The 26,857-nt window shown below is 36.5% G+C and overlaps 1 protein-coding gene across 3 annotated transcripts in view; it reads right to left on the bottom strand.

The window, feature by feature from the left end:
* The window catches only part of PCBP4 (poly(rC) binding protein 4), a 1,043,920-nt gene that overhangs the window by 698,690 nt on the left and 318,373 nt on the right, over window positions 1–26,857 (bottom strand). For all 3 annotated transcript variants that reach the window (XM_044077471.1, XM_044077469.1, XM_044077470.1), the window contains one exon: window positions 14,188–14,361. In XM_044077471.1, the coding sequence (XP_043933406.1) occupies window positions 14,188–14,298 (111 nt within the window). In that variant the 5' untranslated portion in view covers window positions 14,299–14,361. The remainder of the gene's footprint in view (window positions 1–14,187; window positions 14,362–26,857) is intronic.

The following is a 26,857-nucleotide window of genomic DNA, read 5'->3' as shown; positions in this document are numbered from 1 at the left end:
TTGGTTAATAATTGGAATATTATTAAGGGTAATCCAGAGCTGTTTAAAGTGGTTGGAGAGAAACCTAAGGTAGTATTTACGAAAAATGAAACTCTAAAGAATATTTTGGATAGGGGAACATTTTTTACTGCTGGTAAAGATAATATGATCAGTAAAAAAGAGTTTGGTACCTTTGCTTGTGGGCTTGTAAGGCATGTCATTTTATGCATAATTCTAAATTTATTACATTTCAACATTTAGAGCTTACTATTTATGCTAATAAGAGATACACTTGTTCTACAGAAGGGCTTGTTCATGTTGCTACTTGTCAAGGATTTGCTACTGATTATGTAGTAATTATGTCTAGAAAATGCTGTAAATGTATTCTGGAACATAACTATGATACTAAGAATGCTAACATTGATAATGCTTTATATAAACATTTAGCCATGTTTCCAGAACATAAAAATTTATATTTCATTGATTAGAAATTGTTAATAAAAGTAGTAGGGGAGGTGATTATAAAAATGTTACTGAACAAAGAGAAAGTTTATGGCAAGTGAAGTTGGAAGCTGATAAATTTCCAGGTTTAAATGAAGCCATTAATATTAAGTGTTTTCTTAAAGATACAAAATCTAAGAAGTTGTAATAATAATTAAATAAATATTGAATTATTTAATTATTTATGTGTTATTTGAATGATGTATTTTTATTTCATTGTCTATGTAACACTGATGAAGTCTATGTTTTTAAGGATGAAAACTCTTAGTAAATAAGCCAGTATTTTTCTTCTTTTGTGTTTCTTAGTTCTGTTTTGTTTTTTACATGGTTGACTGCCAAACTGTTTTTTTGTTAAAGCAGTTATATGTTGGACAATGGATATGTGGCTCCAAGCCAAAAAGTTGGGCATCTGCCTTAAATGTTATGACTTTCTGCTGTAGACCAATAAAGCTCATGTAGATGTCTGAAGACTGACCTCGACATTAAGTTGCACAACAGACCTCATCACATAGTAATAGCTATCGTACCTTGTAAAAACAAACAAACACAGTGTATAACAAAGACCAGAAAACTAGCAAAATTAACAGTAATATAGTTACAATTGCTTTCTTGGTGTTGATATGCAACCAATATATGTACTTTTCAGATTAGAGCAATTAGAAATCCTAGCTGTACAGAAACATCTATACCGTCTACAAGTGCTCTCTACACAGGCATGACATCCTGTGATACTAGTGTGAGGATTACTTGTATGTGTTTGTCTGAGAGACAGCAGGATTACCATAACACTAAATTAATTCCATCACAAATGAATTTCACATATATACACATGAGTTATATTATATCACGTCATACTTATCAGAAATAGAAGCACATTACAATACTCTAGGAAAACATAAGTGCTTCTCTCTATCTTTCTTTGGTCATATAATTTAACCTCTTCACGCCCTTCTTCCCTTTACATACTTTGTCCTACCTCTGCTTTTCATGCTAATTCTTTCAGCATGCCAACTCTGATGTCCACTCTGTGTATAATGCATGTATATATTGTGTTTTGTCGGTCCCTGTGTATATAATTTCATTTATCTATCGTCTTTATATCCTCAAGCCAACTCTGATATTCATTTTGTACATTGCATTTTGTCATTCTTTATATAATATCATGTATCCTTTGTGTTTACCCCAGGCTGAGACTGACCTAGTTCCAATGGGATCAGGGCTCTACCCTGGTTAACAAATTAAAATAAAATAAAATAAACAAAATTACTAAACACAGCATTCATTCCATGACTGTAAAAATTCCTCCTTACAATGACAAACAAAATGACTAAACACAGCATTCACTGTTTGACTGTAAAAATTCCTCCTTATAAGTACATGGAAGTGAGTTTATATAAACACTTCCTACAAAAGGCTGAATTTTTGTTGAGCATGTAGGCCCAGATGAAGACTCTTCTCATTTTGATGAGAGTTGAGGAATGGTGCAAAAGTGTGGTGCAAAAGTAAAGAGAGTATATAACTATATGATGTGAAATTAAGCAACAAAATTGCATTGTTTTACATTAACTAAGGCATCCATATAAATTATAGAGAAAAACTGTTAAAAAAGGAATGTTTTTGAGACAATGGAATTGAAAAAAGAGAAAGGGAAAACGTGAGAATGAGGAGAACTCTGGCACAATTTACTATAAAGGGAGAGCTCATCATAAGATTTGAGAAGAAGCAGTAAATGGGTAAAAGGGAGAAAAAAGATTAGATGAGGCTCACGTGGATGCAATACTGATGTTCACAGCAGGATGTGGAAGTTACTGAGCAATTATATTCCAGCACATACAGGAGAGACAGGAGAAAACACAAATATACAAAGTATTAGTTTAAGGGTGTGCACACTTATGCAACCAGTTTATTGTACGTTTTTTATTTTTTATATTTTTTTCTCCTAACAGATTTGTTTTTCAATTGAATTGTACAGGTTATAGGTCACATTAAAGGTGGAAAAAGTTTTAAAATGATTTATTGTGGTCTCATTTATTTATATCACAAAAACCTGGCATTTTAACAGGGGTGTGTACACTTTTTATAGCCACTGTGTACACAGGAACACAGACAGAAGATATAGTTGTAGAAGCAGGATATATTGTTTACTTTGACTTCAGAAAAAATTGATTCCAGATGAAAGCATCGGTTACTTGGGAGAAATCGGGCTGAAGTTTGATACTAGCGTGATACTATCCAAAGAGTACCTGATGATGATGATGATGATGATGATGATGATGACGACTTCAATGATGGTATCAGCAGTACTGCACTGAAAAGAGACATTATCAGAACACTGGCGGTGTTCGGTATTAAACAGACTCAATGGGGGGATGAGAACAGACCCCACAGAATGCCGCCTATCACAGCAGAATAACAGGAAACATATTTCTATAGTAATATAACTGTTTACATTCATTCTAGTAAACTTCAGCTGAATGTGGAAGGAGTTTCCTAATCAATGTTACTACAGTATTTAATCAGAAATTTTTAACAGAAACAATTTTGTGGTCTGTGTCCTATACTCCCTTATGACATACCATTAACTTCAATCTGACAAAAATATAGTAAGTGCCAGTTAGAAAAAAACTGTCAACTCAAAAGTTTTGATTAAAAGTCTATAACATAAATGTTTTTAATCAAATCCATTTTGGCAGACAAAAATAAAATCATCTAGACATACAGGGATAATCAATACATTAGACAGTAAACACTGCCATGAACAGTTAAGTTCCAAACTCAAGACATGCTGTCTACTCAGCAGGATATTCTTGCAAATCAAGTAAAGTATTTGTGAGAGGTCAGCATTTTGTAGCTATGCTAAGAAGATTATATTTTCTTGCAGGAATATTAGTTGGGCTACTCCATATGTGTGGACACCATTTTCTACTTCCTTCACCCCTTTCTTTATAAAATATTTGTGTGTGTGTGTGTGTGTGTGTGTGTGTGTGTGTGTGTGTGTGTGTGTGTGTGTGTGTGTGTGTGTGTGTAAGAGAGAAAGCATATGTGACTGAACATGTGTACAAGAGAGACCTACTTCTTGCTACTTAGTCTTTAGTAGATCTGGCCTCAGGTGGTTTCCAAGCAGAAAACCGATTTTCCCATATTAGGAAGATGAGACATAATATGCATTTTTATGCGATTAATAAAATGTGCTGTGAGACTGAAGTAGGTAATTAGATGGAGGAAGGAATTATTAGTCCTTTTAAGAAAAAGACATCTGTACTTAAAATGAGCTTTGTTAATTGACATAAAAGACGTCGCAGATAAGACAGATCAAATTTATTATAATGCATGGAAACATGTTGTTCCTTTAAAATGTGTACTAATGATTCACAAATGAAATGCAAACCCTAGCATAACAAAGGTTTCTACTATGGGACACTGAATTCAGCAATACTCTAGTTGTTTGAAATTTAAGCTCATAAGGGTTTTTTAACTGTCTGTTTACCAGGATTGTCCAACCAGGTTTAGTCAAAAACCCCTTCCACAAGCTGAATATCTCTGAAAGTTACGGCATCTTAAGGAATTCTGCTTTGTTTTGGGCACATAATCTATGGTGAAATTTGGATCACATTATGTTATGCTCTCTAAAGTTATTGCTAGAGATCCAAGGGGCAATACAGCTGTTTTCATTCCAGTGCCTTTATTTTGATTTTGTTTAATTCAATAATATTCAGATGAACTGCTGTTTAGAGTGTTGACGTTCTTTGTGAGATAAAGTGAGGTTATAGACTTTAACAATCCCAGAACAAGACAGCAACGGTGACCACCACTCTTCTCGTGACATACATACCTTTTTCATCATATGTCCCTCATAGCATAACGTTACCTATCCCCAATTGTTCTCTCAGACTTACCACAATCGAATTAGTTCAGCCTTTCTCCTGCTGCTCACATCTTCACTTTTACATTCAATTTATCTCTGTTCATGCAATCGCTAAAGCTCCTATAACTAAACTCTCATGTACCTTGCACCTTTCCCAAAAATCACCACTGTTCTCCTCTGCTACCCATTTCTAATATGTTCTTGCAGATCTTGTTTCTCACTCTTACTCATGACCAGTGAGAGATAGACAGAAGCAGTAACATTTTCTTAGAGTCTTGTTATGTACATTTACTTTTTAGACACTTACTGTTACTACCCGAAACCTTACCACCTCAAAAAAAACTTAGTCCTAAAGAAATTCAAAAATGCTGCTTTTTTCCTTTGTCCCTTCCAAATGTCACTAACACAACTATAATACTAATACTTTGTGGGAATATTCACCAAAAACCTGGTCACACTGTAGCAAGTTCCTCCAGTCCAACCCATAACCTTGCTAGGAATCCCCCAGGACATAAACCCATCAATATAAACATCTGTAGTCTCTCTAATAAAAACTTGAACTCTGTGCATGGATTTCCATCCATAAACTCACTACCAAAGATGAACCAAATACTACCTCCGGCTATACTAACAGCATGAACAGGACAGAAGGTGGCACAACTACTTTATTTTCTAACATATTAGAACTACCTATCCATCTTAATACAATGCATAGATTTGATAAAGCAGAAATATTAGTCATCTTGATAAATCTAAAACCCCAAAGTTTCCACTAAACCCATAAATCCCACCAAATATATCTCATTTATCAGAGGAGATATGCTGTATTTGGCCACTAACACATCATGTACAAAACTATTATAATGGGTGACATTAACCATGACTTAGAGAACTTGAATCAAACAATAAAGTATATCAATATGTTCAGCTTCAGTTGACAAACTCACTCACTAGATTCAAAAAATGTACTAACGAAGATACAATCCTTAACTGGATATTGACCAATTCTCCATTACAATCTCTGTTAATGGCATCCTTCCTGACTTCTTAACAGATCACAAACCTAGCTTTGTTATATAGCATTAAAAAATACCAAAAATATTACTTATAACTTGGTTAAGAATCTAAACATGTTTAATCAATTCTCTTTCATTGCCTCCTTAAACTTACTAAATGAACATGGCTAAAAAAAAACTTACCACCAGATCAGGCGGCAGAACTGTTTAATTCTTTCTCTCTTGAGACACTCAAAACACATACCCCATTGAGATGCAAGTGTATCAAAACAAAATTAGCTCCATGGCTCACAAGTAATACCAAAAATCTCATGAGAAAATGATGTAAAGCCAGGAAATGCTGATGCAATTTCAAGACCCAAACCACTTATCAAACATATTGAAAGTTAAGAAACCACACCAAGAAACATACACAAACTGATAAAAGGACTTATTTTTCACAACTCCAACACAACCACCTCTCAAATTCCAAAACTTACCGGACAACCATAAATAAGTTACTAAACCTGGAAAACAACCCAACCAAATTCATTCAGAAATGACTCGGACCTTAACACTGCACATAAATTTAACTCTCATTTCATAAATATAGCAACACCACTTCTACCAAATAAACCTGATATCCGAATTAATCTCCACCAGTTCACAACTACTTCCCACAGATATTTTTATTAGACCTGTTTCTACCAAAATAATCAAAAAACTTCTTTCCAAACTGAAACCTACAACCTTAGCCAATGACCATCGGCCTACTGAGTACCTAAAACTACCAGCAGAAGATACAGCCTATCCTGTATCTGTGCTCATCATTAGCTCTGCCTCAGAAGCTTATGTTTCTGCACTATGAAAAACAATCATTCTTCCACTACACAAAGTCAGAAAGTAGTTGAGCTCGCCAGTTATTGTCCAACAGCTATACTTTCTCCACCATCCAGACTCTAAGAACGATGTTTTCATTTACAACTTTTAAAATACCTTCTTAAAAGAAACATACTGTCTCCCACCCAGCATGGCTTACATCTTTCTCGTAGTACATCTATAGTCCTTGTTTCCCAATAACTCAATCAGACAACTTAGAAACAAAGGTATGCTGGTCTCTTCTGTTTTCTGAGACCTTTCAGAAGCATTTGATACTGTTTCCATTTCAAATCATTACACGTATTAGATGACCTTGGTCTCTCTCAGCCCATACATTGGCCTGGTTCAAAGATTATCACTCAGACAGAATACAGTGTGTAAAATGGCAGTTATTCCTCTCCTTTTTCTAGGGCATTCCAATTGGAGTTCCTCGGGTTTCAAATCTAGGATATCTTCCTATCATTTCCTCAAACAAACTCTATAAGGCCACCAGTTATGGCACTCTGCTGGCAACTCTAATTTGTTCTTCAACAGATATGGCCACCTTACAGACTGTCACACAGGAATCCTAGTCCTCTGCGGAAGCATTCATCACTAACTACTTACTATAATCTACTCCTGAACCTGAACTAAACAAAAGTCCTATTTTTCACACCCAGGTCTTAACTATAAACAAAATAACTTCTTCAGAATATCATGTGGACAAAACACCACCCTGGACATAATCCCCAACACAAAATTACTAGGTATCATCATATATGATGCAATACAATTTGACATACATATTCAAAAATGATAAAAAAGACAAATGTAAAACTAGATTATCATTTATAAAGTACCCTCTACCTCACCCTTCATTCTAGAAAAACAACTAGAACACATTTTCTATTTTCTCTTATGCTTCACCTAAACTCATCAATATTGTCAGATCTTTTGCTGAAATTGGAACAGTGTTATAATAAAACTGCAGAATTTGCAAGCAGCCTACTCAAGAAACCTCATAATTTCTTACAATCTCACAACTAAACTGGATGGGATTTCATAACTTCTTAAACTACAACTAACACCCACTACCAGTTAAATATCCTGCATTGAAATCTGTAATTAACTGGTGCTCTCAACCTATACCTCTCAATTCCCTGAAGAAGATCCCCCTCCCAACACATTAAATAAACAACAAATATAGTGCTGTCCTGTATTTAACTATTACTGAATGCTGGAACAATCTTTCACTGTACATAAGAGAAACTGCAAATCTAAATGCCTTCAAAGTTAACCTGAGGAATCCCTTCCTCACTTGCAAGTTTTGCCCCTGTTTGCACACCATGTAAAACACCTAGCTTTAACAAATTACTGCTATATGTTTACCAACTATCATAATTATATCTTACAAACCAAGACACAACCAAGAAGATTTGTTACTTACCACTTAAATATTACTTACACATCAGATTCCTCAAATCAGACCTGCTTATTTAAGTATTCCATTACACCCAAAATGGATATATTTTTAAAAGAAACATATTTATATGTTGCTGAACAGCTCTTATCTGTAATTTCTCATTGTTAAAAAATGTCCAACCCATGGAATTTTGCAGCTCCATATCTACACTATTTGTACTACTGTTCCTCTACAAATTGTTCTTGCTGGAACATAGCTTATTAAAATAAACTCAAGTATAAAATGTCCTCAGGTTCCTTTCAGTCTAACACCCAGCTTACAAAGTCACAAAATGTTATAGAGTTTTCTGGCATGGTTGTCATGTTGTGAATACATGCTGTCCTTGGGTCATAAATTGCATTGGCACACACATATTCTAAAAATGTTTCCATCAGTTTTGACATCTCATTTTTTTCTGTACAACTCAGAACAAACCGATGGCTTGAGAGCTTACAACCTATGACTTGCTATCTTTATTAAAGGGCCTGAATTTCCTTGTTCAGTTTTTCAGGAGCTATACCCCCCCCCCCATTATTTATTAAAAACAAATTAATTCTGCTACCAGATTTCCCTCAGTTTTCCTAATAATTTCTATGATGAATTTCATGACATTCCATTGCTCTGTGCAAATCTGTCTTAATCTTATCTGATCTGCAAATCTTATTATGGACTCTTCTACTGGACGGATGTCTTGAATCTTCATTTAGGGCCTTTGTGAGTAATGAACAGAAATATTAATTTTCTGTCTCTGATTTCTCACCATCTTGCTTCTGTTCCCTCAGTCCATTATATTTATTAGTGCTGCTGTCTTCTTTCTTCTTCTTTGTTTTGTATCACTTTTTGACTTAACCATCTGCATCTTTACAAAGGTTTTGTCTCCCTTCTTGTCTTAACTATCTTTTTCTAATTCCTTCTGCATTATTTGATATTTTTTCTTTTTCCTTCTGCGTTATTTGATATTGTTCTGTTTTCCTCTTTTTGTCTTTCTTTAATATTCTTTAATATTGTAGATTTATACCCAACTTTTGATTCACCCACATTTGAGAAACTGTTTTGCCTTTTTGTTTCTCTGACGGTAGTTTTACTGTACCACAACTATTCTTCTACACCCACATTATGTCTATTACAGTCTTGTTTCTAAAATGTTTCTGAGTCCCTGTCATATTTTTAATCTGTCTGGCTGATGTTCTGAGTCCACCCACCCACTTTTGATTTGTCTCGATCCTACAGTTAAACTGATAGTGAACCACAATTTTGGTGGCCACTGACTCTCAAATGGCTCTCTATCTTACAGATCTGAGATCCCCTTCCTTCAGCAGTTCTAATTAAAAAGGCCATTAATCCAGGTGTTGTTCTTCACAGACCATGGAAATGTATCACTTGCTGTCTTAAATTCAGCAGTAGTCTAACTCATAACCTCTCCACTGAATACCTTTTGTCTCATATACAATGGTACAACAGATTCCTAGTCTTAAGTACTGATTAATACTTTAACCAGTGAGGACAAGCTAACTCTGCAAATACTTGTAGTTTCTCATTTGTTTTGTAAACACATACATAGAGCAAGACTGCATCTGTCTTCCTATAGTTTTATCCAACTATTCCAAAAAACAAATTGACTGAAAACCATTGCTATATACACATATATATATATATATATATATATATATATATGTCCACTTCTGAAACTCAAAATACTGAAACATCAAATTTCTGTATTTTGAGATCAGAATGTCGAAGATGCAGTTACTCAAAATTGCACTTTAATAAATCTGAGTTTCCCGAAACCACAGTAGTTGTGTTGTGATGTGTACGTTATGGTTTACTATCTCTTAAAAGTGCAGTTTGGTCTGGGATTTGTATGTGGCGGACAATGTGTTTGCATTGGTGGAGATTCAGGTAGGTGTTTACTTTTTAATGGTTTTTGTTAGGAATTTTTCATTTTACATTTTTTAGGGAGTTTTAGGAGTGGTTTGGGGTAGGTAGGTTACAGTGTGTGTGTGCTAGTGCTGACAGTGATTTTTGTATGTGTGTAGTTTGTGTATGGTTATTAGTATAAGTATGATAGTGTGTAATGGGAGTGTAGGGCATATAAACATAGGTTTGTTTGTTTTTTCTTCGTGCTAGTGCAACCTCGGAGTTGGTATACACAAGTATGTTTGTTAGTGTTATTTTTCTAGAGTTTTATTCTTATGTTTCTGTTTATTTTGGGGGAGGGTTGAATGTTTAGTGTTGTTTTATTTTTTCGTTATTTTGAGTTTTCAGTATTGTGTATTTTCGTGTTTGTGTCCATTAAGCATGCTGGTCTTGAAATACTGAAATTCGACATTTCAGTATTTCATGATTCAGAAATAGACCTATATATATATATATATATATATATATATATACACACACACACACACACACACACACACACACACACACACACACACACACACACACACACACACATCTATGTGTGTGTGTGTGTGTGTGTGTGTGTGTGTGTGTGTGTGTGTGTGTGTGTGTGTGTGTGTGTGTGTGTGTGTGTGTGTGTGTGTGTATGTTTTGTTTTTAAGTAATGTGACCCTTCTTCCTTTACGAGTTGTCCCCAATAACTGGACTAAATCATTAATTGTACTTTTATAACAAGAAAATGTTTTGAATGCTGTTTACTGAAACACCTAAATAGAGGCATACATATGGGCCCAATATTGACAAGTGCTGGTAAGGATTCTTGCATATGAAAGCAATACTGTAACTCAAGTGTTCAACATTGCAATCCATGACAAGATAATAGGAAGCTATCCAAGCTAAACGGTAACTTATTACTAGACGGATATGATCTTGATTACTATCAAGGAAGTAAGTACCTACAGTGCAAAGCACTCAGTCATCTTGGCTGAGTATTAAATCTGGGGCTCTTTAGGGCTCTGTTTTGGGACCAATATTATTTAATCTTGTTTTTTCTGATTTCCTGACATCTGACAATTTTTGGGATTACAAGTTTGTTGACCACTGTAAAACTGGTGCTATAAGAAAGTCATCTGAAGATGTGATTTTGTTAAACAGCTATTTGAATCAGATTAAAATATGGTCATTGGTCTGAAATTCAGTACTAAAAAGGGTAACGTTTTCTCATTTGGTATGAATTTAGATTTACAAATTAGATTAGGATGTGAGTCCCTTCAAATATCTGAAGAAAGGAAGGATTTGGGAACTTTTATTGCCAAGGAGTTCTGTTTTTAAATCTTATGTGATGCTCATGTACTGGCCCAGTAATCAAGGAGCCTCACTCCTCATCACAAGCACCAGTGAGGGGCATCCACATTGGGAGGATAACAAGTACACACACAGTAAAGTACAATTTCCCTTAAGAGCACACAGAGATCACAGTCAGTCTGGGGCTGTTTTTTTCCCTTTCTCTCCATATCCCCAATAAGACTCCCCACTGGCATAGCTATAGGGTTCAGATCTCAGCCGTGTGGTCAAGCCAAAACCTCCAGCACCCTCTCTGTCCAACCAGTGCTTCATGTCCCTGCCCAAGGAACTGACACACATACACTATGAGATTTGATTTATATACAAACACACAGACACTCCTGGGGAAGGCTGGCACAAGTTCACTAGCTATGCCCCCTTCTGCCACCAACCACCCTTATCAGCTACTATAAAGGCCTTTACCAAAGGGTGTCCAATTTTACTGTGCAATGTTACTGTTATCCAATTGGTAAGTGTGACTGAGACTTGAAGGCCATTTAGGAGTAGCCTATACAGTATCACCAAATACATGCAAGTACCCTAAGAGCTTAAATTACCTCTGCACAAAACAGTTACAGTTAAAAGGTTTAAATATATTTAACAATAAATGATAAAAAAACAAGACAATACTTATTAACTCAACACAATGACATCACAGTTCAGAAATCACAGGAAATACTTTAAAATAACATTGTAGGAAAGTCTGACATAACTATAGAAAACAGCTAGCCTAATCTCGCTATATTCTTATCTATCTGTAAGAGAAATACTAAGATCTAGATAACTTTATTTACAGAGCAAAGCAAGTGCTGGTGAGTTGTTGTCACCTTCAGAACAAAATACAAAATACCATCTCTTTCTATCTGAGATAGTCTTAAATTGATAATACACATTACTGCTGAGTCATTTCAGATTACATCATTCTTGTCACCTCTGCTTAAGTTTCCCAGGCTCATAGAACTTACAATTTAACATTTCTTTGTGATCTTGCACCTGCCAGGAAGTCACATCAATAAAATACTCTTTACATGTGAAACCTAGTAATTATCTCTGTCTTAGGACAATAGAAAGAATTTCCTAGCCCAGACATCCTGTCTCCTAGCTTGAGATCACACACAGTCGTAAATTCTTTACTTATCAGGTTTCCTCCAGCAGGGTGCATTGTGGTTACATTTTTGAAGCTTAGCACATAACACAGATTCTCACTGTTGTGAAACCAGCCTGTGGATCATATTAATATTTACAATGACATAGAATTATTTACAAAATTCTATATAGCTAGACTGGCAGCCTTCACATCTTATATAACAGAAATAATGCCCAAGACAATAAATAAAAGAGGATTAATAATCAAAAACAATAACCTCCAGAAGTAAATCTGCTATGTTCATGCTATCCAAATTGACAGTAAGACCTACAATCAAATATAATTTAGTTTTCTGCATGTTGTCACAGAATGATTTAGTGCAAACAGAAGGCATTCAACAAATGGTTACAAAAAAGAGTAAAGAACTTGGACTATTTTAATAAACTAAAACAACTAAAATTGCACATTATTTCATATACATGCCCAAGAGACAAATTTATTTGGCTTTTAAAGCTCTATTAAATACTCAAGAAATTAACTTGTAATTTCCTTGGATACACAGTACTACAAAAATAGGTACAGGGTCCATTGTATTGGATGGAAATTAACAAAACAATCAAAGACATGCTTAAAACTCAATCTATTCTGAAGTTGTGGAATGGTTTAATTCTTAGAATGAAGAGTGCAGGAATACTAACACAATTTAACAAAATAAGCTGTATTTTCAAAGTTCATGTGACCTAATCAGCATATTTCAAACTTATGAAACTTAAGAACAAGGAAGATGACATGAACATGAACTTCGGATAACCTTCATCTTTCTCCCATTTCCTTGCCCATTAAACTTTTCTTTGACTAGTTTCAACTATTAACTTTTTTACTTGTAAACCTAAAATGTTTATGGCCTACATTTATTTCCTGAGCTGTTCTTATTATGCTCATGACTTTGCTCTCTTTACTGAATTTTTTTACTTCCTTAACCTTAACTATTTTGTCTAGTTTTACATCCTCACATCTTATACCAACCTCTACTAATTCTTAAACCAGCCACTTCAGAATCATGAAGACAATACTTTTCTTGTCCTCATTTAATTGGCTAATGCAAAGGCATGTGACCAATGTTTTTTAGTTGGCTTCTACACATGAACAGCTATCAATTTGTATTCTGTGCTAAGGCATCCTCAAGGTATTTTAACATTTTAATGAGGTCTACTCTTCTGAGAATATTGTCTACCAAACTCAAAGGAATATTTTTGCTTTATATATTGTATATGTCAGTCCAACATACTGTACGTGATTCTCTTTTTTATAATACTTTTATTTTTATTTAACATTTGTTTAATGGGAAAGTCCAACTTGGAACAAAGCCAATTTTCAGTGAAGGCCTGGGGAAAAATACTTCAGATGCATGTCTTTGTAAAGTGGAAGGAAACTGGAGTACCCGGAGAAAACCCACACAAACGCAAAAAGGACATGCAGACTCCACACAGAAGGCACTCCAGCCAAGAAACCGGAGAGCCTCTTGCTGTGAGGCAACAATGCTACCACTGCACCACTGTGCTGTCCTAATAGTACAAATGGGATATGCAGTACTTGAGAAGTTGAAGTACACTGCCAAAAAACTTAATTGTATAACAGAGATTAACTTTGAGCAAACTGGTTGAACCTAAACATCTTCTCTTAAGAAAGACTGCTTTCAGGTGATAAAGCATAATTTCAACTTTCTTTTTCTAGGAATGTTAGAAACAATTTATGTAAGGCCTTTAAGCAATAATCTCATTTATTGTTATCATGTGTAGTACATAATCAATCAATCAATCAAACTTATTTAAAAGTTTAAAGCTAGACTATTTACAAAATAAAACAACAATGCTAAACAGATAAAGCACTGTATGCAAATGTATCATATAAACTAGAAACATATAACAGAACGTGTTCAGAGCCCTGAAGATAATAAATAAGTATAAAATCATTATTGTAAAAGCAACCATGCTAAAATCTAAAAATAACTACTGCATAATTTTAAAATATGCCCCACAATATAAGTAATTCATCATATCCAACTACAGAATGAAATTTCTTCACATATGAGGTAATTTATTAATTTTAGTTATAACTGAATATTCCACGACTACACATAAAAAGCCACAAGGTGCTAAAGTTCAGTGATGATGATACCTTTTTCTTTGTAACTTACCTTTCCATGCATGAGCAGTCGAAGAGTAAGGGTGACATTCAGACCCCTGTCTGTGAGGCTTTGGTCTGCACTTGTCATTCTGTTAGAGGTTTCTGCAGTAGGAAGATGCATTCAGTTTTCTTAAGGAGCCTCCACAACAGAGGAATTCAGAGAAGGCCAAGTAGAAAAAAAAATCTAAAAAGAAAGAAATAACATTAGCTAGCATTTGTCACACACATCTGAAAAATTTTATTTTCCTATGGTCTTCATTATGAGGTTATAAGTAAGTCCCTACAAAAAGCCAATAACCATTCTCATAACTTCACACCACATGACATACTGTAATGTCTCAAAGAAATAACTACAGTTTGTCAATTTATACATCATCTACGTCTATTTACATCAGAGAGTCAAAACATTATAATTTTGACTTCATTCCAGACTCCAGAAATAATGTTTTTGGTATCCAAATTACAATAAATGGATCAGAAGCATGGTTTGAGAGTGCAGTCTTGGCCAAGGGCCTTTTCTGTAACATTCACCTGGAATTCTGCAGTAAGCACAGCTTAATATGCAAGGCGGAATTTACGGGGAAAGGGGGCAAACAAAATAAATAGAGTGGGGTTTACTGTTTAGGTTTCAATATATATTTGTTTGACATTTGAACATACTGTTTTGTGTGTGTGTGTGTGTGTGTGTGTGTGTGTGTGTGTGTGTGTGTGTGTGTGTGTGTGTGTGTGTGTGTGTGTGTGTCCGCACGTATGTGTGTTACATCTTTACACTACACCCCCCATAACAATAGCCTACAATTTGTCTGAATAGTGGCAGTGTTACAGGACGTTTTTTTAAAGCTATGGTTTATAGGTTTTGGATTTGGACAGGGTAAGGGTTAGGGTTAGAAAGCATGACTTGAGGTAATGCCAACCCTAACCCCACACCATACTTTAAACCCTTGCTGTAACAGTGAAACAATTAAAATGTTTGAAAAATACAGTTGATAAGTAAACATGTCAAGCAAATTCATTTCTGGTCTAAATGCTGTATTAAGTCATGACTTAGGCGCCACAAGACAGAAAAACAACTAGTTTGTTATAATTTCATTAACAAGCTTCAGCCAGTTACCATACTTATAGTTTAGCCAAAAAGTATTTACAACGGCAGTGGGATACTTGTAAATCATTTAGAAGTAGAATATCTTCAGATGTTATTTGTTTACCTTGAACTTCCTACACATTTGCAGATAGACTATGTAGACATAATATCTAAGTACACGACATGTCAGGTAACAGAATAAACAGTGTTTACTATGTTAGGAAAAGCACAAAGTCTAAGGTTTTTAAACATTACTACACTGACTGTGTATTATCAGACAGCTATTACAGTTATACAGACCCACAGCAATGGTCAGGTCCTCACCAAATACTCAAACCTTCAAGGTTAGTCAGCCCCAAGTAATGGTCAGGTCCTCACCAAATACTCAAACCTTCAAGCCTTCATTAAAAGCTTTTTTGCATAACTTGTGACTCTGTTCCTGCTGTACTCCAGGCTAACACTTTATTCTTAACTCTCATTCTTCCCAGCTTCATTTCTACCCTCAATCCCTTCCTCCCCACCATTGTCTGAATGACCTATTACTCACCTCAGTACACTCTCAGGCTGTATAAATCCACTTTACCAATTACCTCCCTTTAGTTCTCTACTTCACTCCTTTGGCTGTTGTGACATTCCCTCCTAGTATACAACACTGTTCTTACAACTTTACACTGTTTAACATTATTTCTGTCTGTTTTATAAAATATTAAATTGTTTGTAATATAAAAAAATTGTTTCATTATATTTATGTAATTGGAGATTTTCTCCCTGGTTCTCCACTGAAAAAGTGCTCTTGCAAAGTCAAACTTTCCTGGTCAACAAATGTCAATAAATAAAATAAATAGTGTATCAGACTACTGGAAAATTTTTAAGAAAACTAACATTACATGCACATTATAACACACATAAGAATATTTAAGGTAGTCTACTAATTAACTCCTGAAATATCAGTAGCTGGTTTTTACTTTGAATTTCTTCTGGGAAGTTACACCAAGTACCAGCACTAAAAAGTTTTTTCAGAGTTTATACAAAGATTACTTGGGAAATAACAAATCCCATCAGGAGAAATATTATCTCTGCCTTGTTACACATAAATGAAAATATTTTGATATAATTCACAAAGTGGAAATTCCTCTGGGGGAAGTGACCATGCTATCATGAAAACGAGACAGTGTGCAAGGAATTAGAAATATCATAGATGTGAAAATACAAACTTAGGGATAGCAATTAAGAACAGTTTGGCAAATAAAAGCTACTGAAAATGGAGATGGGACTTGTAACAAAAGCATAAGATTTGTAAAAAAAAAAAAACTTTAAATCAAGATTAATAATACAAGGAACTTGGCTTAAATTTACAGCATCTTAAATAATGTGTATAATAAAAAAATCACAAATGATACAAGGAAAGTAATACATATGAAGAATGGGAAAATTAATAAAAATAAAATTACATACACAAACATTTAGAAAGGAAATTAAATGTATTACAGGGTAGGATGAGTTAGAAAGAAAAGTTAAAAAGATATTAGGTAACGGGAATTAACTCATTACATCCGAGTGATGTCTACAGGCGCATTTGCAGTTAACTCCTATTGACTCCTCCAGTCGTCAAATTTTGCTTGTTCATATTTGCATCAATAATTCCAAAATCAAGGTATGTACAAAGTTTTAAAAGATTTCATTTCAAAGCTTACACAATGGCAAAATCAACTGCATTAATATTTGACTTTCGTCTAGTACAGGTAAACAGATATTAACTGTTGTATTTATGATATTAATTTATATAGATATAATTTTCACATATTTCTAAATATCTCAATGACCACACTGACAGAACTCCTTAGCCTCATACAAAAGCTCTCAGTTAGATGAATAAAATGCTACTGACAGTATGTGTGCAACTTGAGTGGTTGCTGAGATATTGTAAGTTGTTTAAAAAATATTACAAATGTAACAGTTACTGTGTTTACTGTGACTTATAAAAATTGGTTTACGACCTAGAACCTAAAGAATACTATCACTATAAAAATAGCTTGTGCTGAAGAATTTGTCATTTAGACCTGTTTCATAATCCCTATGGTTCCAGAGATATGAACATTTGTTTGATATGTAAGGACATAATTTGATTCTGTCAAAAGGATTAGGCTCTGCCCATTGGAAGTTCAGTGCAAACTTCCTGAGCTGCATTGGAGTGAATGAGTTAAAATTAGCAGCACACAGTGCATAACTAGAACACATGTTTAAATACATAATAACTGTAATATCACAGTCAAATAAGAATATAAGTAGGCGATAAATTAGAAGGGGTGCTACATAAATTATTTAGCATTAATTTAAAATTAGGCAAAGTACTAGATAATTGGAAAATGCCAAAGTTTGCCTAAATATAAAGGCATTCTAAGTAAAAAAGTTATGAAAATTATAGACCAATATGTCTCCTGATCTTTTTTTGGAAATGTTATGAGGTATTGTGTAACAAACCTGGTAAAGAATGAATTAAGGAAACAAGATGACCTGGATATGCTCAAATTGCTCTTGATACAGTTGGCTGATGAACCTCTAGTTTAAAACAAACAATTATGAAGGCTATAAAGTTATGGTTACAAACGGATATTGTGTACCTTGACTTTAGCACAGCTTTTCATAATACAGTCTATGGCATGATGATAAATAACCTGAAAGCACTGGTTATAAACAACACAGTACAAAGGTAGAATGGGGTACAACAGAGAAGTACATGTATGCTCTTTTGAGCTCAAATGAACTTACATACCATTAAAGCAAAGTTTGCAAATGTCCTCTGAGGCTGTGTAAACTCAGAGAATGGTACATTAAGAAATGGAGTGCAGAAGGACTGCCAGTCTTTATACCAACATGTCTGAAATAAGGATTAGGACTGCCAGTCATTACACCAACATGTCTGAAATAAGGATTAGGACTGCCAGTCATTACACCAACATGTTTGAAATAAGGATTAGGACTACTAGTCATTACACCAACATATCTAAAATAAAGATTAGGACTGCCAGTCATTACACCAACATGTCTGAAATAAGGATTAGGACTGCCAGTCATTACACCAATATGTGTGAAATAAGGATTAGGACTGCCAGTCATTACACCAACATGTGTGAAATAAGGATTAGGCCTACCAGTCATTACACCAACATGTGTGAAATAAGGATTAGGACTGCTAGTCATTACATCAACATGTGTGAAATAAGGATTAGGACTGCCAGTCACTACACCAACATGTGTGAAATAAGGATTAGGACTGTCAGTCATTACACCAACATGTGTGAAATAAGAATTAGGACTGCCAGTCATTATAAATAGGAAGAATGTTCAGGTAAATCATGCTTAGATTATGGAGCACCACTGAGGTTTGTTTTGTGTTTTAGACCAGTCTCTGTTAACACCTTGAACACAATGGTAGGTTTGGGTTAGTTAGTTAAAAACAATACCATTGATAGCAAAGTCATCAATACTGCTGCAGTAAAACCTTTAACAAGTCATACAACAGTACTCACTTACCATCGTAGGTAAACTCTACTATCAATTGAAATAAAGGATTGCAGAACTACAATAAAACGGAATACAGCACAGCAGGATTCACCAATTCAACTAGACTGGAAAAAGGCAAAACGTCCTGTACCACCCCATCCATACGGACTATGTTTCTTGATTTCTCTCAATTTTTGTGTTCAACTCCAAGGTCACTGCATTTTGTGGAGAAGGATCATTTCCCACAAGGCAATGCCTACTATCTGTAATTAAAACTCTACTGCTCAATGATCACAGCCATGAGTTGCTGAATCCCCATTTCTAATCACTGGAGAATTCACAAGTTTAAAATTCAACCTGTGTGAGTGTTGAACACAGACCTCTCCTATTGATCTACAACTGATTTATTCCCTATGACATCAGCACTGTGGCTCACAGGTCTCTCTGTATAACTATGCCATGACCCTGGGTTGATTCTTGATTTCTGGTCAATGTATTCATGGCATCTGCATGTTCTCCATCTCTGTACGGCTCCTTTCTAAGTATCCTAAATCATCTGCAATCTACCAAAAATATGATGGTTGACATTGTATACCAGACTGTCATATGGGGAGCATTTACATTATACACCAGACTATCATATGTGGAGGATTTACAATGTATACCAGACTGTCATACGTGGAGCATTTACACTCTATACCAAGTATCATATGTGGAGCATTTACATCATATAGCAGACTATCATATGTGAAGCATTTACATCGTATACCAGACTATCATATGTGGAGCATTTACATCGTATACCAGACTATCATATGTGGAGCATTTACATTGTATACGAGACTATCATATGTGGAGCATTTACACTGTATACCAGACTATCATATCTGGAGCATTTACTCTTGCCCTTGTGGTCAGGGTTATGGTTAAAAAGGACCTGCAATAGACCAATTCACTTGCCTGTTTAATAACTAAATAAATAAACAATTAATATAATTGAGATACTGTTTCTTTTTGTTAGAACTATAAATGTTTTGAAACTGCAAAAATTATATTAAAACAAAAGAGACACAAAATCTGCACATAACTCTTCAGTGCATTTAAATAGGGTTGGAAAGAAATCCAATTAAGTTATGAAAATGTGACACTTGTAAGACATAGTGACAGAGAAATTAATTTAATTAGTCATCTTATCCTGACTCAGAAGTTATTTAAAACAACTGATCTGTAAAGGAAGCCAACTGACCATGGTTAAAAAAGTGTTTCTGTAGCAAATGTACACATTTTACTTACAGTGAACAAACTGCACTACCTTTTCCTAACTTACTCACAGGTATATTATCACTGTGTTAGTATACATACGTAAAATAAAGTTCTTTGTGGTTTTTATTCCTTTTCTTCTCATAGTTGTAAATTTATCTTAACGGTAGCAGGTTTTGTGCTGTTTTTATAGCTTCATCAACATGTATATTCAAGGTACTAAAAATGTCATTTGTACTGGCTAGCTGTTTCATTTTTTCCAGTTTTGTAGGGTTCCCTGACTTGGGATTCCATTTTGTGATATGAATCAGCATAAATATAGGTTGACATCAGTCAGAAAGAGAGAGAATCAAGCAGTAAAGTTTTAGGAGTTACCAAGATAATGTCACATATACAAAACGTACAGTTGTGTGCACTTACCATAAATGTAGATGTTCGAGTGTATTCACTGTTGCAGTCATTACATTTGGGTTATCTGCTGGCAGGTTGCCCTCAGTCGACCTGATTAACAAAGTCTTGGGTCCTGTGTTGGTTGCTGTCCCTTCTTCCATGACGTCAGGTCGTCGGGGGTATAAAACATGCAGTCGACGCCATTATATTAGTTTTTCTTGCCCCAGATGTAAGGTGCCCCCCAAATGGGGAGCAAAATATATATGTATATATATATATATATATATATATATATATATATATATATATATATATATATATATATATATATAAAATTTAAAACACAAAACATTTACCTCCAAATAAAAGCAAATACACCAAAAAGGCTTTTAAGCATAGTAAAAGAAAGGAGAGGTATAGTAAGAGAAAAACAGGGGGCTGGAGGGTGGGTAACCAGGACTGCAACAGTGAATACACTCAAAAATCTACATTTATGGTAAGTGTGCACAACTGTACTATGTTCTTCATGTTTCACTGTTGTATTCATTACATTTGTGTAGAATCCCAAAGCTATGGTTGGGAGGATGGATTTATACAGCATTAGGAGCAGCTATAAGGCCCTGCAGGACAGCAGTGACAAAGCCAGCTCTGGATTTAGAGAAGAGAGGTAAATGGTAATGTTTGGTGAACGTATAAACCGAGTTCCAGGTAGTAGCTTCTAGAATGTCTCTGGTAGGAACCCCTCTGAGAAAGGCTGCAGAAGTAGCCCTGGTGGAATAAGACCTGATCCCCTTGGGGATAGGTTTGCCATGGTGCATATAGCAGAAACGAATACAATGGGTTATCCATTTGGAAATAGTCTGCTTTAAAATAGCCTTTCCCTCTGCCCCTGCAGCAAATGCCACCAATAACTGTTCAGATTTTCTTAGAGATTTTGTCCTGTTTAAGTAGAATCTAAGTTGTCTGTGTACATCCAATGAATGCAGAATCCGCTCACCCTTGTTCTGTGGATTGGGAAAGAAAGTTGGCAGATGATTGGTCTGATTAAGAGCCACACTGGATACCACCTTAGGCATAAAGGATGGATTGGTCCTGAGAGCCACCCTGTCCGGATGAAAAATAATGAAAGGCTCCACTGACATAAGAGCCTGTAATTCTGAAATCCTTCTAGCTGAAGTGACTGCTAAAAGGAAAGCTGTTTTCCAAGACAGAAATTTTAGGTCCGCAGTAGTAGCTGGCTTAAAAGGAGGTAGGGTGAGTTTTTCCAAAACAAAATTGAGGTCCCATGCAGGAGTTGGTGCTCTCCTGGGAGGTCTTAAATTTTTGGCCCCTCTGAGATACTGCTTTAGCACAGGATGAGAGAAGAGGGGAGGTTCTGTGTTGTAATGAGCTGAAATGGCAGAGGCATCGATTTTTATGGAAGAAAAGGATAGGCCCTTGTGAAGCATCTCAGTTAAGTACTGCAGAATCTGAGGAATATTGGGCATTGCTGTGCTTATTCCTTGTGACTGGTTCCAGGCACAGAATCTTTTCCATTTGTCAACATAAGATTTTCTAGTACTAGGCCTTTTAGCCTCCAAAATGACATCCATCACAGGTTTGCTGAGAGATGTCAAGGGTGAAATTAGTTAATTAGCTACGCTGCAAGATTCAAAGTTTGGAGCTGAGTGTGCAGAATTTGGTAGTTCTGCTGAGACAGTAGGTAAGGTGTCTGAGGCAGGTGCCATGGAGGAAGGTGTGACACATTGCGCAGGAGTGGGTACCAGTGTTGGCGAGGCCAGTCTGGAGCAATCAGAATAATTTTTGGTTTGTCCTGTCTGACTTTTAGTAGGACTTTGGAGAGCAGAGGCAGAGGGGGAAAAGCATAAACTAATAGGTTCTTCCAGCTGAATGATAGAGCATCCACTTTTCAAGCTTTTTTGTGATGAATTCTTGTGCAGAATTTGTCCAACTGATAGTTCTGGGGTGAGGCAAAAAGATCTATGTCTGGGCTCCCCCATTTGCGTGTCAACATGGTGAAAACTTGTGGTTCCAGTTTCCGTTCGTGTGGGTCCATAAGATTTCTGCTTAGTTCGTCTGCCAGAGTTTTTAGCTTTCCTGGCAGGAATTGAGCTTGCAGATGAATTAGATAAGTCAAGGTCATGTTCCACAATGCCATGGCTAGTCTGCAAAGGGGGTAGGAATGTGTACCTCCCTGCTTGTTTATGTACCACATGACTGTGGTGTTGTCTGTCTTTATCAGTAGTTGTCCTGGATGAAGGTAGTCCTTGTAGGCTGTCAGAGCATTCTGTACAGCTATCATCTCTTTCTGATTGACATGAAGGTGCATTTGATTTGGGCTTGATTTGCCTTGAATGTAGTTCCCTGCCAGATGAGCCCCCCCAAGCATAGTCTGATGCATCTGCAGTTAGGGTTTGGGCAGCAAGGAGTGGAGTGAACGACAGTCCCTTGTTTTGATGGCAGGCTTCTGCCCACGATAGGAACTCTAGTTGCAGGCCAGGTATAATAGGAATAATTGTTTCCAGGCTGTGACAATGTTGACTCCATAAACTTTTTAAGTACCAATGAAGTTTCCTCATATGCAGTCTTGCATACGAAATTAGAAGAATGCAAGAGGCCATGAACCCCAAGGCCTGCAGAATTTGCCTTGCAGGTGGCAGGGTTTTTGTGGCCACCTGTTTGAAGTAAGTCACCAATTGAATTTGTTTTTCTGGCATAAGGTAAGTCATCTGGGCAGTTGTATTCAAGCTTGCACCCAGGAATGTAATTTTTTGAGAGGGTACCAGTTGTGATTTCTTTTCGTTTATGGTGTACCCTAGACAAGTTATAACCCTTTTTACAAAAGCCAGATGTTTTAGAAGAATGTCCTTGTTTTCTGCCTGAATTAGACAATCGTCCAGGTATGGATACTTTTGAATATTTCTTTGCCTGCAAAATGCAATTACTGGTGCCAGGCACTTTGTGAAGACCCTGGGCGCAGTAGATAAGCCAAAGGGCAGTGCAGAGAACTGGTAATGCAAGTAGCCTGTTTTGAAGCGGAGGTATTTTCTGCAGGATTCCCTGATCGGGATATGCAGGTAAGCCTCTTTTAAGTCTAGAGTTACCAACCAGGCATCTTTGCCTAGATAGGTAGTAGCTGTTGAAGAGTCAGCATCTTGAATATTGGAATGTCCAGAAATGTATTTAGAATGGATAAGTCCAGAATTGGACGCCATGATTTGTCTTTTCTGGGTACCAGGAAAAGTCTGGAATAGAAACCTTGTCCCTTTTCCTCTTCTGGTGCTGGTTGAATAGCCTCCATGTTCATGAGGGACAGAACTTGTTTCTGGGCCTCTGCCCACTGGTTTGGAGGCAGATCTGGCCATCCGTTTGGGATTGGCAACATGTGGAAGTGAAATCTGTATCCCTGGGAAACTATATTTAAAACCCATTTTCCTGGGTAATCAGTGGCCAGTTTTGTGCATGAAGTGCCAGTTTTCCCCCCAAAGGGGCGGCTAAGAGGTAAGCGCTTGGTGATTGTAGAGGGAAGTCATTGAGACTGTTTTCCATAGGGAGGTGCCTTGTTGCTTCCAGATTTGGAGGTGGAGGCACCCCATTGTTTTGTTCTAAAAGTTCCTTGTGACTGAAACCTGGATCCTTTGGAATGTCTGGATTTGACTTGAGCGGCTCTCGAGGGAACTGGAAAGGACCAGTTCTTAGTAGGCCAGTGCATACTAAATCTGGGTGGCTGCACTTGTACGAAATCTTTCACAGTTTGCATACATTTAGCTTTATCTTCCATCTTTTTTAACACTTCTTCAGTCTTATTACCAAAGAGACGGTCCTGTTGTAAAGGAGCATCCAACAATTTTGCTTTAACATGGTCAGGCAGAGTTTGCTCTTTGAGCCAAGCATGCCTTCTTATCACAGATTCAGTTACAGCAGCCCTGCAAGACGCCTCCAAAGAATCAAAACCACATTGCAAGTATGTTTTCCAACTTGTTCAGCTGAATGTAATAAATCCTGCAACTCTTTATTTTCCACAGAGTCAGAGATCGACATCATTTTCTGTTTAAGTAGTCCCATGACATGCTGTTGATATTTAAGCATATGAAATTGACAGTTTAAAGCTCTGATTGCTAAGGCTGCAGACGTGTAAACCTTCTTACCTCATCTATCCAGCGCCCTGGAATCTCTATCAGAAGGGGTAGGATTTTTAGCAGTAGAGGCCTTAACACCCTTGGGACCATGAGAAATGATTTCAGGATCAGCAGTAGGGTTTTTGAAAAGGAATTTGTGGGAGTCAGGAACCTTGTAGTATCTGTCTGGCTTACTAGGAGCCGGAGGCACAGAATCAGGAGTCATACTAGATTCTGAAAAAACATCATCAACAATGTCTAGAACAGGAGTATAGCCAAAGGCCTATGCTGAGGAAGAAGAAGAAAATCCCCAAGTCTCTTTTTAGATTCAGAGAAATCCTGACTTTCCCAGTGGAAGTGTTCCCTTAACGTATGTAAAGTTTCTCCAAAAGAGAAATCCTCAGGGGGAGAAGCAGAAGGGATGGAATCTTTTGCATCAGAGTCCTCATAAGTAGGTATAGATAAATCCTGTTCAGAAGAAGAATCAAAAGAAATAGAAACATGATCTGAAGATTCATAGTCAGTACCTTGCCTAGGTCTCTTAGCAGGAGGGGGATGGCTACCCCTGATCAAGGTAATTAAATCTTCAGCCATTTTGATAATTTGTTTTTACGAATTGGGGCCTGCACACGTAGCCCAAGCGTCAGTTTTTTAGACATAGAAGTAGATTTTGGCCTTATTTTTGAAGATGGCGTCGGTTTAATATACAAATCTTTAGGCCTGAAAACACCCTCAGAAGCCGGAGCCAGCACAGCGGCTCTGGACCCATCTAAGGTAGAGACATCCACGGGTTCGATACTTAAAACATCTCGCAGAATACCGGACTCCGAATGGGTCTCAGTAGAGGCCTGCGAATCAAAAGTAGTGGGTATCAGGGGCTGCGAAAGCACCTCACTGAGTAATGGTGAACTAGCGACTGGCTTAGGAGAAGCGTCGTCGTCAGTTTTGGACCTCAACGGTTTGTGTCTGTCCTTTTCTTTGCGTTTTTTAGGTATTCCGGTAGTCGGATTGCTAACCGACATCATTTCTAGATAGTTAAATCATGAACCAAAATATTTAGAAGCAAAAATATACCGATGTTTAATAGTGCGTTGATTAACTCTAGCACAAAACCAACAGCAAGGTACGTTAAGATCAGGGCCTAGGCAAGGAATACAGTACAAATGAAAATCTTTATGAGGTATTTGCTTCCCACAAGTAATACAATTATTAACTTTTACTGACATCAGTAAGGAGCAAGAAAAAGTTTCCCCAACAGGGTACTTAGCTTTTAGTTGAAGACTTCAGTACTGAAACTCGAAAACGAAAATTTCAGAGGTCGGCCGACCGGCACTTGGGAACTGTTTCTGCTTCGGGCACCGCGCGGCAAGAAAAACTGATGTAATGGCGTCAGCTGCATGTTTTATACCCCTGATGACCTGACGTCATGGAAGAAGGGACAGCAACCGACACAGGACCCAAGACTTTGTTAATCAGGCCAACTGAGGGCAACCTGCCAGCAGATTACCCAAATGTAATGACTGCAACAGTGAAACACGAAGAACATCAGAGTGACAATATTCCAAGACACCATTAATGCAATCAGGTGTTTTAACATCCATAAAAGTGAAGTGATGAGCCTTCCAGTTATAACATATATCATAGAATACATGGCAATTATTCAGATTCCCCTAAGAAAAAGGTCATGGTGAAAATACAAAAGCTTCAATAAAGATTCACTTGAATAATAAGGAGCTTGGCTAATACTGAATACCAGGACACACTAAGACAGCTTTAAGTCAACTGATAAGAGACAGATGGGGAAATGTGGTCTGCATCTATAAGGCTATACATCACAAAAGTCTGGATGAATGTCTGGGTCTATGAGAAATGTTGGGGTTTATAACACAAGAAGAAATAGGCCTGCCATAACAGGATGCCTGTATAGAACCATGCTGCTCAAATGTCCAGATTTTTGGCTTTGTTTCTCATAAAATTTGTGGTTTTCTGGCAAATCACTGGGATGATCTGAAGACTGAAGTCACTAAATAATGACATACATTTGAGTTTCAGACTTCAAATCTTTCAGAAAATGTATGCTAAAACAAGCCCTGTTACTCTAACAACTTTCTAAGTCTATAAGAGCAATATTTAAAATATGTCCCTATTTTTGGGCCTTTGTCCCCATTTTGTCAGGCTTTTTACAGATTTCTTGCACTAAGAGGTTGAAAGGTATGTATAGACCTGACTAACATATTGGTTCAGTGACAAAGTCATAGCCGAACAGAATATGGATAATGCAAAAAATGTTTTAATACAGAAGGTAACTGCATGGTAGGAAGGAAATG

The sequence above is a fragment of the Protopterus annectens genome, chromosome 7.part0 (genome assembly GCF_019279795.1).
Source record: "Protopterus annectens isolate FY-2018-M chromosome 7.part0, PAN1.0, whole genome shotgun sequence".
NCBI lineage: Eukaryota > Metazoa > Chordata > Ceratodontiformes > Protopteridae > Protopterus > Protopterus annectens.
This window is presented reverse-complemented; position numbering and strand designations above follow the sequence as displayed.